This window comes from Oncorhynchus masou, chromosome 31 (genome assembly GCF_036934945.1).
Source record: "Oncorhynchus masou masou isolate Uvic2021 chromosome 31, UVic_Omas_1.1, whole genome shotgun sequence".
NCBI classification, from domain to species: Eukaryota; Metazoa; Chordata; class Actinopteri; order Salmoniformes; family Salmonidae; genus Oncorhynchus; species Oncorhynchus masou.
In genome coordinates, this window is record NC_088242.1 from 72,748,965 (window position 1) to 72,760,017 (window position 11,053).

The 11,053-nt window shown below is 41.6% G+C and overlaps 1 protein-coding gene across 3 annotated transcripts; it reads right to left on the reverse strand.

Annotated features, from left to right (window-relative positions):
• Positions 1-203: 203 nt before the first annotated feature.
• On the reverse strand, positions 204-10,806 carry LOC135524396 (lysM and putative peptidoglycan-binding domain-containing protein 4-like). Of its 3 annotated transcripts, XM_064951893.1 has the most exons (4): positions 10,670-10,806; positions 7,873-7,954; positions 7,210-7,488; positions 204-2,347 (listed from the first exon to the last, which is right to left on the reverse strand). In XM_064951893.1, exons 3-4 carry the CDS (start codon positions 7,474-7,476, stop codon positions 1,766-1,768), a joined length of 849 nt encoding a protein of 282 aa, XP_064807965.1. In that variant the 5' UTR covers positions 7,477-7,488; positions 7,873-7,954; positions 10,670-10,806; the 3' UTR covers positions 204-1,765. The 3 variants fall into 3 exon arrangements, with proteins under 3 accessions (XP_064807965.1, XP_064807967.1, XP_064807966.1); XM_064951895.1 differs by lacking the exon at positions 7,873-7,954 and having other exon boundaries at positions 7,210-7,485; XM_064951894.1 differs by lacking the exon at positions 7,873-7,954.
• Between the last annotated feature and the right edge of the window lie 247 nt (positions 10,807-11,053).

The following is an 11,053-nucleotide window of genomic DNA, read 5'->3' on the forward strand; positions in this document are numbered from 1 at the left end:
GCTTCGCTTTCTCGTGGGTGCTTATACAGTGCCTTTAGAAAGCATTCGCACCCCTCAACTTTTTCCACATTTTGTGTTACAGCTTAAATTTAAAATTGATTAAATTGAGATTTTTTTACTGGCATACACAATAACCCATAATGTAAAGTGGAAAATGTTTTTCAAAATGTATATGAATTAATAAAAAGTGAAAAGCTGAAATGTCAAGTCAATAAGTATTCAACCACTTTATGGCAAGCCTAAATATACAGAAAAATATGAACGTAACATGCAACAATTTCAAAGATATTAGTTACAGTTCATATAAGTTACAGATTCCTTAAAATAAGGTAGGGGCGTGGAACATAAATCTGATGTGACCACCATTTGCCTTATGCAGCACAACATCTCCTTCGCATAGATTTGATCAGGCTGTTGATTGTGGCCTGTGGAATATTATCCCACTCCTCTTCAATGGCTGTGGGAAGTTGCTGGATATTAGATCCAGAGTATCCTAAACATGCTCGATGGGTGAGTATGCAGGCCATGGAAGAACTGGCCTTTCAACTTCCAGGAATTGTGTACAGATCCTTGCGGCATGGGGCCGTGCATTGTGCTGAAAGATGAGGTGATGACGGCTAATGAATGGCACGACAATGGGCCACAGGATCTCGTCACGGTATCGCTGCATTCAAATTGCCATCAAAAAATGCAATTGTGTTTGTTGTCCGTAGCTTATGCCTGCCCATACCATAACCCCACCATGGTGCACTCTCCTTATTACATTGACTTCAGCAAACCGCTCGCCCACATGACACCATACATTTGGTCTGCGGATGAGAAGCCGGTTGGACGTACTGGCAAATTCTCTAAAACAATGTTGGAGGTGGCTTTGGTAGAGAAATTAACATTAAATAATGGTGGACATTCCTGCAGTCAGCATACCAATTGACATTCCCTTAAAACTTCTGTGGCATTGTGTTGTGTGACAAAACTGCACATTTTAGTGGCCTTTTGTCCCCAGCACAAGGTGCACTTGCGTAATGATCATGCTGTTTAATCAGCTTCTTGAGTTGCCACACCTGTCACGTGGATGGATTATCTTGGCATAGGTGAAATGCTCACTAACAGATGTAAACAAATTTGTGTAGAAACTTTCAGAGAAAAGCTATTTCTGGGATCTTTTATCTCAGCTCATGAAACATGTTGCGTTTATTTTTGTTCAGTGTATGTTCAGGAGTAGAAATTTGCTTAACAAGTCACAATAAGTTGCATAAACTCGGTGTGCAATAGTGTTTAACACTTTTTTTTAAATGACTACCTCATCGCTGTACCCCACACATACAAGTGTCTGTATGGTCCCTCAGTCGAGCATTGAATTTCAGACAGATTCTGTCACACACGGGAGGTTTTCCAATGCCTCGCAAAGAAAACAAACATCTCTATAAAATGGCACTACATTTGGATATGAAGACTAACAAACACACAGATATTTTACAATCAGTTCAGAATGTTTAAGCAAGTCCGAAACTGAATATCCATATTCAATTGCAGTTGTAAGGTTGTCACACAGCAAACGTGTTAAAATGTTTTCAAAAATAATTAGCACAAAGAAATAACCATTGACTGGATAAGTCAGACATCTGAAACCATGAAGTCCAATGTCTGTGGTAAAACACTTACAGAAATCCATACTACAGCTTCAATCTTTTTTTGAAAGAAATGTTACACAACAACACTTCTTTGATGACCTTTAAGCAGAACACTGGTTTGGTTCTTAGTGACGTTAAGCATGAAGTCCATAGACATTCTTTCCCTGAACTATGTGTTTGGTTCGTTCAGACTGAGGGACATTTTCCTGGCTGCTAAAAGTGTTCCTAGGGCTTTCTGTGCTGAAGCCTGTCCCTGAGCTGTTTGAGGTCGCTACAGCAGCAGGCACTCCAGTGTCTTGTGTTTTGATATAAACAACATAAAAGACAGGCAGGATAATGCCTATCAGGAGCATGGCCACCACAGCGTTCCACCACTGGATGCCCCAGTCTGCTCCATAGCTGGTCAAGCGCTGGCCTCTGTAGCCCAAATTTTGTGGCCGCCCTGCGGCCTCTAAAAAGACCTCATTCTGTGCATCTGTGGTTTGAATCAGTCTCTCGATGTCATGATCCACTTCCTTGAGGAAGTCAGTGTATTCCTGTAAATGTGGCCTACCAGATGAGCTGGCTGTAGGTCTGTCCTGTGGTGTGGATGAATTTGAGGTTCTGTGTTCTGTGTTAGTCAATAAGCTGTGTTTCTTCACAGGGATTTTGATTAATTTCAATGCAAACATATCCTGTTCCTGAATCAGGTTGTTCACCCTCTTTATGTCGGCCACCTGTTGAGAGGAAGAAGAGAGTCAATATTGGCATAATGTGAGCACACATTATCAGTAGCCTATGCAGACACATACAGGTGACTCAAAATAAAGAAAACACGAGTACATGAGGGGAAACATTTTGAAAGAAGTTGCTTCTACAGATGTGGTTCATGAATTAAGCAATTAACATTCCATCATGCTTAGGGTCATGTATAAAATGCCCAGTTGCCCATTATTTTGGCTTCCAGGGCTAGAAGAGATTTCAATGACTTTGAAAGTCGGAGCATAGGGGGCTTAAAGGGTGTGTGTGTGTGTGTGTGTGTGTGGTCCCCGATTCAAATGTTAAAGATAGAAGTGCATCAGTCCACGGAATCAGTCCACGGACCCCGAACCAAACGTAGCATGCATTGAATCACCGGTTCACATTTTTTGGGGGGCCTCATATTATATTATTTTTACTTTCCAAAAACAGGCCTACTTCATCTGTTGTCAACTGATGCATCCTCTCCTTCAGTGTCAAACTGCATATAATGGTGTTAACATTGAGCTACAAGTCATTTTGCATGCCGAACAACCCCAGGCAACATCAGTAGCCTACTCAAACTGAGCACTGTGCCCAGCTTCGAGCGCTTACCAACGCAATGTAGGCTTGCGTGATGTTAAGCATTATTAGGCGAGTGCTAACTAAGGATATTAACGGTTAGCCGGTCATGCTTATCAGTCTATAGGTTAATTTGCATAATTTCGTGGAATTAAAATTGGTTTAAGAATTTAACAAATCTCAGTCATGAAACAGGAACAGTGTCTTGGTCGAACGTAAATATTAGTTAACGGGGGTTGGTTAGTCTGCAATTGATAGACATTTGCATCCCTAGTGACAACCTATGTAATTTATTGTTAACTATATGCTGTTTAAAATGGTGTTTTACTGAAATAAAAGTAAGCTACTGGAGACAACTCTTCTGGCGACACCTGCTGAACAGGACTTACAATAGATTTATTTTGATTGTTCCAGTTCACCATCAGAAATAGTTCTGCTTTAAACAATCAGTGTATATACCTATTTTTAGATATGAAATTATCAGCACTACCCTGTATAACAAGTACAGCAATCCCTTTTGTGAGGTGCAGTGCATGGCCGAAATGAGAGGAAATCACTAAAAACTTCAGAACCGTAAAAAACATTCTGAGATGGTTTGAAATCTAAAGTTGTGCTATAATATGCTGTTCATCGACTACAGCTCAGCATTTAACACCATATTACCCTCCAAACTCGTCATTAAGGCCCTGGGTCTCGACCCCACCCTGTGATACTGGGTCCTGGACTGCCTGACGGGCCACCTCCAGGTGGTGAGGGGGCGGCCCTCCTGTACTCCCATGACTGCGTGGCCTTGCACGCCTCCAACTCAAATCATCAAGTTTGCAGACGACATTACAGTGGTAGGCTTGATTACCAACAACGACGAGACGGCCTACAGGGAGGTGAGGGCCCTCGGAGTGTGGTGTCAGGAAAATAACCTCAATGTCAATAAAACAAAGGAGATGATCGTGGACTTCTGGAAACAGCAGAGGGAGCACCCCCCTAGCCACATCGACGGGACAGTAGTGGAGAAGGTGGAAAGTTAAGTTCCTCGGCGTACACATCACAGACAAACTGAAATGGTCCACCCCCACAGACAGCGCCTCTTTAACCTCAGGAGGCTGAAGAAATTCGGCTTGTCAACCAAAAACACTCAAACTTTTAGAGATGCACAATCGAAAGAATCTTGTCGGGCTGTATCACCGCCTGGTACGGCAACTGCTCCGCCCACAACCGTAAGGCTCTCCAGAGAGTAGTGAGTAGAGGTCGACCGGTTTAATCGGAATGTGCGATTACAAGTTTTCATAACAAAAGGAAATCGGTAATTTTGGACGCCGATTGACGATTTTTTTTTACACATTTATTTAACTAGGTAAGTCGGTTAAGAACAAATTCTTATTCCCCTTGCTCTGCATGGGTAACGCTGCTTCGAGGGTGGCTGTTGTCGTTGTGTTCCTGGTTCGAGCCCAGGCAGGAGCAAGGAGAGGTACAGAAGCTATACTGTTACACTGGCAATACTAAAGTGTCTATAAGAACATCCAATAGTCTAAAGGTATATGAGTATGATTTAAGTAATTAAAAATCATACATGATTTTCAGGATTTTTGTTTTCAATTCCGTCTTTCACAGTTGAAGTGTACCTATGATAAATTACAGACCTCTACATGCTTTGTAAGTAGAAAAACCTGCAAAATCGGCAGTGTATCAAATACTTGTTCTCCCCACTATATATATATATATATATACACACACACACACACAGTACTCTATACCATCTACTGCATCTTGCCTATGCCGTTCGGCCATCGCTCATTCATATATTTTTATGTACATATTCTTATTCATTCCTTTACACTTGTGTGTGTATAAGGTAGTTGTTGTGAAATTGTTAGATTAGATTACTTGTTAGATATTACTGGATGGTCATTAGCATAAGCATTGCGCTACATTCGCATTAACATCTGCTAACCATGTGTATGTGACAAATAACATTTGATATAGCACTATAGGCTATTCATTGGCTATGTCATAACTCATTTGTAAAAAATTGATACATTACTAGCGCTAACACATAATCTGCCTACATAGTACATACACATACAGTATATCACAAAAGTGAGTGCACCCCTCACATTATGTAAATATTTGAGTATATCTTTTCAGGTGACAACACTGAAGAAATGACACTTTGCTACAATGTAAAGTAGTGAGTGTGCAGCTTGTATAACAGTGTAAATTTGCTGTCCCCTCAAAATAACTCAACACAGCCATTAATGTCTAAATCGCTGGCAACAAAAGTGAGTACACCCCTAAGTGAAAATGTCCAAATTGGGCCCAAAGTGTCAATATTTTGTGTGGCCACCATCATTTTCCAGCACAGCCTTAAACCTCTTGGGCATGGAGTTCACCAGAGCTTCACAGGTTGCCACTGGAGTCCTCTTCCACTCCTCCATGACGACATCACAGAGCTGGTGGATGTTAGAGACCTTGCACTCCTCCACCTTCCGTTTGAGGATGCCCCGCAGATGCTCAATAGGGTTTAGGTCTGGAGACATGCTTGGCCAGTCCATCACCTTTACCCTCAGCTTCTTTAGCAAGGTAGTGGTCGTCTTGGAGGTGTGTTTGGGGTTGTTATCATGTTGGAATACTGCCATGCGGCCCAGTCTCCAAAGGGAGGGGATCATGCTCTGCTTCAGTATGTCACAGTACATGTTGGCATTCATGGTTCCTTGAATGAACTGTAGCTCCCCAGTGCCGGCAGCACTCATGCAGCCCCAGACCATGACACTCCCACCACCATGCTTGACTGTAGAAGACACACTTGTCTTTGTACTCCTCACCTGGTTGCCACCACACACGCTTCACACCATCTGAACCAAATAAGTTTCTTGGTCTCATCAGACTACAGGACATGGATTACTGGAACCATGTCCTTAGTCTGCTTGTCTTCAGCAAACTGTTTGTGGGCTTTCTTATGCATAATCTTTAGAAGAGGCTTCCTTTCTGGGACGACAGCCATGCAGACCAATTTGATGCAGTGTATGGCGTATGGTCTGAGCACTGACAGGCTTACCCCCCCCCCCACCCCTTCAACCTCTGCAGCAATGCTGGCAGCACTCATACGTCTATTTCCCAAAGACAACCTCAGGATATGACGCTGAGCACGTGCACTCAACTTCTTTGGTCGACCATGGCGAAGCCTGTTCCGAGCGGAACCTGTCCAGTTAAACCGCTGTATGGTCTTGGCCACCGTGCTGCAGCTCAGTTTCAGGGCCTTGGCAATCTTCTTATAGCCCAGGCCATCTTTATGTAGAGCAACAATTATTTTTTTAAGATCCTCAGAGTTCTTTGCCATGAGGTGCCATGTTGAACTTCCAGTGACCAGTCAGTATGAGAGCGATGACACCAAATTTAACACACCTGCTCCCCATTCATATCCGAGACCTTGTAACACTAACGAGTCACATGACACCGGGAGGGAAAATGGCTAATTGTTGCCAGCGGTTTAGACATTAATGGCTGCGTGTTGAGTTATTTTGAGGGGACAGCAACTTTACACTGTTGTACAAGCTGTACACACACTACTTTACATTGTAGCAAGGTGTCATTTCTTCAGTGTTGCAAATATTTGAGTATATCTTTTCATGTGACAAAAATGTGAGGGGTGTACTCACTTTTGTGATATACTGTACATAATTTACATTCACACACATTGATCCAGCTCAGAGGCCTAGCTCATGAACTCCATCAGCAGAAGATTTGAATTTACAATGGAAAATATGTAGATATGCAAACGTTAATGCATCGAATCGATTCGTTCTCTAATCTAACCAAATTGCATCGAATTGTTTCAAGCTAAAACGTTTCATTCCTTTATTGTAGCCAATGCATCTACATAGATACATATTGAATTGTCATGAAAGGGAAAGATGCACATCACTATTGTGTGTGTCTCAGTCATAAAATCTCAACCCAACTGAAAACTTATGGGAGATTCAGGAGCAGCACCTGACACCGCATTTTCCACCACCATCAACAAAACACCAGATTTTAGAATTTTCTGTGGAAGAATGGTGTTGCATCCCTCCAATAGAGTTCTAGACACTTGTAGAATCTTTTCCAAGGCACATTGAAGCTGTTCTGGGAACTCGTGGTGGCCCAATTCCCTATTAAGACACTTTATGCTGGTGTTTCCTCTATTTTGGCAGTTACCTATATGTACAGTGTCTGACGTTAAGTGTACTGTACAGTACACTATGTACAGTTTGCTGACAGCAAATAAATGGGCTCAAGGACTTACCTTGCAGCCATATTGCAGAGCAAGTTTGTTGAGGTTGTCCCCAACCAATACATCCCTCTCTAGCAGCATGAGGCTGCCCAGTCTGTCCTGGTCCGGCTCCTGCCGCCCCCGGGGCCTAAGCGCCATCACATTGAACTCTTCTTCCTCTGAAGAGCCTGCAGAGTCATTTGGCTGGCCGTTCCTGAACATGTACACCTGGCCATCTACACTAGCATGGACATCCACTGGGGCCTGGAAGGCCCGGGGAACAAGGTCTCCTCTCCGCATCACAATTAGCTACTTTAGGTGGAAAGAAGACACAAAATTATCAAGTGTGATAAGGGTTTTATAATAAGTAGCTTGCTATGTAAACTGAATACAAAAATACCTCAGACTGTTTCTATAGCTAGTGCACAGACAATCACAAGTACATTGTTTGAACAGTAAGTTGCCAAACTTTAATTCCCTTATTTTTTATATTCTTCATTAGCGCAACTGACATCAACGTTACAGGTATGAGTTTACCTTTACCAAAGCCACTTATAACCTCTCTAAATTGAAAGCTACCTATGCCTTTACTCAGCTATAGCTAGTATACTCTTTGACACTGTGTTACGCAAGATATGTGATAACAATATTTCCATACTTGACGTTGCAGGGCAGATTATAGATTCTCCAACTAACCTGCTCTTGGCGATACCTTTTTCGTTCTTGATTCAGGAAAAAGGTTATCCTTTAAAATGTCAGTGTCCAGTTGCATGTGGTTCTACAAAAAACAGAAAACTCTGAAAGATTAAATCCATGTTTTGTACCACGTGAGGAGGTTCCTCGCCATCTTAGCTGCCGCACATCTAGCATTTCCCAACATCTTTTCAGGAACTAGTCGTTTCCATGAGACGCAGCAACGTGAAGATGACAGCACGTCACATTGCGACCACTCCAAAAACCTTGTTTTCATTTTTTATTTAGTACAAAAAGTTGGACATAAAGACATGACATTAGGTTACCTTTAAAAAACTTTTTTGGAGTGCTGCCATTTCCCAATGTTTCTTGAACTTGGGATTTAATTTGAAGTTAATGTCATATGGCAGAGCACCCAGCTATTAAAATGAGGCCGCGCCCATGTTACCCACTCAACTCATAGATATTAAATCCATGTGTTCTCTGGTTTTTGTAGAACCACCTGCAACTGGACACCAACATATTAGATAACACTTTTTCCCCAAATCAAGAACAAAGAAAGTATCTCCAAGAGCAGGTTAGTTTAAAAATATATGGTGGTGTTTTGTATAAGCTACCCTGTAAAGTTAAGTGTGGAAACATTGCTAGCTAGTTATCGCATAATCCATTCATAGACGCTAACTGCTTTAGTGTCCTTTGATGACATATCTTCTGTTGAATTCCACCTTGTAGTGCAGTCTTGTTTAGGCCTCAGCTCAGGCATCCTCATCTGGCGTTGTGTAGACTTTAGTTTTTCAGCACCTACTGTGCTCCTGTGGAAGCATTCCACAGCTGCTTTCACTTTGTCCACAGTGGGCTTCATTAACTTTAGAGCATCTCTTACAATCAGGTTGATTGTGTGGGCAAGACATGGATGATGGGTCCATTTTAACGGCTTTGGTTATGTTAGCTGCATTGTCGTTAACACAGACTACTTTTCCATCTACTTGTCATTCTCTGGCCACTCAACAGTTCCTCTGCCAAGTTATCTGAGGTGTCTGTCGCTGAACTCAAAGCAGTCCAGAAGACAGACATTGAAAAATCTTCAATGAAGTGACATGGTGGTGGTTACCCTTGATGTCCAGCAGTCAGTGGTAAGGCTAACTGCAGTAGCTTTTTGGACTCTTTCCCGCACTGAATCCTGTGTGCTCTTGTACAGTCGTGGAATAAGTGACTTTGAAAGGGTTTTCCAGCTGGTAATGGCATACATTGGATTTAGAGTACTGCTACAATTTCTAAAACCTCTATCCTCCACAAATGAAAATGGCTGGAAATCGGTGGCAATCATTTTAGCCAATGCAATATCAATTTGGTCTTGTTTTGCTACAGACATAGACTTTGGCATAAAGTGGTCCATAGAAGACTGCATTGCTGTGGGTCGCGGAGTAGGCCTACTTGACTGAGTGGATACACCTCCACCACTATCACTAGCAGGCACGCTAGTTTCTCAAAGCTCCGCTACAGCTAGCTTCACAGTTGGGTGCACAGTACGCATATGCCGGTGTAGGTTGTGCATAGAACCGGCTTTATATGAGATTTTGTTTTGGCAAATTCTACACTAACATTGTCTACATTATCAAAATGCTACTATGCTTCAGACTAATTTTCCAGCTGTTTTCACAGCTGTCCTCCCGCTCTCTACTCGGCTGCTAAGTGTGTGACTGAGTGAGTTGGCTCGGCCCTACCTCACGCATCTTTGGTTGACACTGTGTGTCTGATTGTCAGGAAAACCAGGTGAGAAGTATGAGAAGACAGCCAGAACGAATGTGTGTGCGCTTGAGCATTGGGCAATTTTATTATTATTTTGTTATTTGAATTAGTTAATTATATTCACATAAATAGTTTTGTTTATAAATAGATTCGGCTCTTCTGATATGCGAGCCTGCTTCCAAATTTCACCTACAAGAGCCGACTCGTTCGCGAACGACCCATCACTAATAACTGGAGAGGAAGTGTAGTTCGTCAACTGGATGCACACACAGCTTGTGGATTTGTGTAAAACTACTACAGTAAGTATCTTTATTTGAAAAACATTTTTGCTGACATGACAGATAAGCGGCACATCAGCATATGTTTCGAAAACAATAATTAGACGTTTCTAAACCTTTAAAAACACAACACATTGTAGTTCACATCGAGCCAACCGTGGGCGAATTTAACCGCTAAAAACTATACTCTGTAAAGTTAAGGGTTTTCGAGAGCTGGCTAGTTATCACATTCAACGTACCTAGTCAGACCATGCGAAGTTGCATACAGGCAACAGACAGTCCTGAAACTAGCCTAGATGTGTTATGAATTAGTTGAGAAATCTCAACTCCAGGTAGATACAGAACTACCTGGAGTTGAGATGTGTCAGCTAGCTTCTGTACCTACTAGTTATACATGTGACTAGCTAACGTTAGCAACAGGTCAGACATGAAGTTTCATAAAAACTATGACAATCGCTTGCAAGCTACTATACATACTATCAAAACGAAAACAGATTAACAAAATAACCAGCAAGTTACGTGGCGACTGGTACGTAGCTAGTAACAGCTAGCTGTTTAAATTAGCTAACAGGCAGAATATATTATGACCTTGCACACTTAACGTTACTTGCTTCACTCACGGACTGTGGACGTGACATTATAGTAAGCCTAAATTACATAACACATTACAGTAGCTAGCTTGACCCAAATGTTTATCAAGCAAAAAAAATGTACAAAAGTCATTTATTCATTTCAAATCAGATTGGCTAATAAAGTTTGAGCTTGCAACTCACCTTAAAAGTAACTCGTCCAGTTTTCCCATAGTGTCAAATCCCCCGCAACTCTCACTTTTTACAGAGCTGCAAAGACGGGACTCTCCTTTCAGTTTTGGAAAATCCAGTTTAAGGCATAGTTTTTCTTCTTCGTGTAGTTTTCCTGCAGACTAAATTCTTTGGTCGTTTTTCTTCTTCGATGAGATTTAACGGCGGTTGGCATCCAATAAATGTTGAATTACCGCCACCTTCTAGAATGGAGTACAACTCCCTTATACTTTGCTTGAACTACAATCTAAAACTACACTTATATATATATATATATATATATATATATATATATATATATATATATATATATATATTTATATATATATATATATATATATGTGAGTGTAGTTTGAA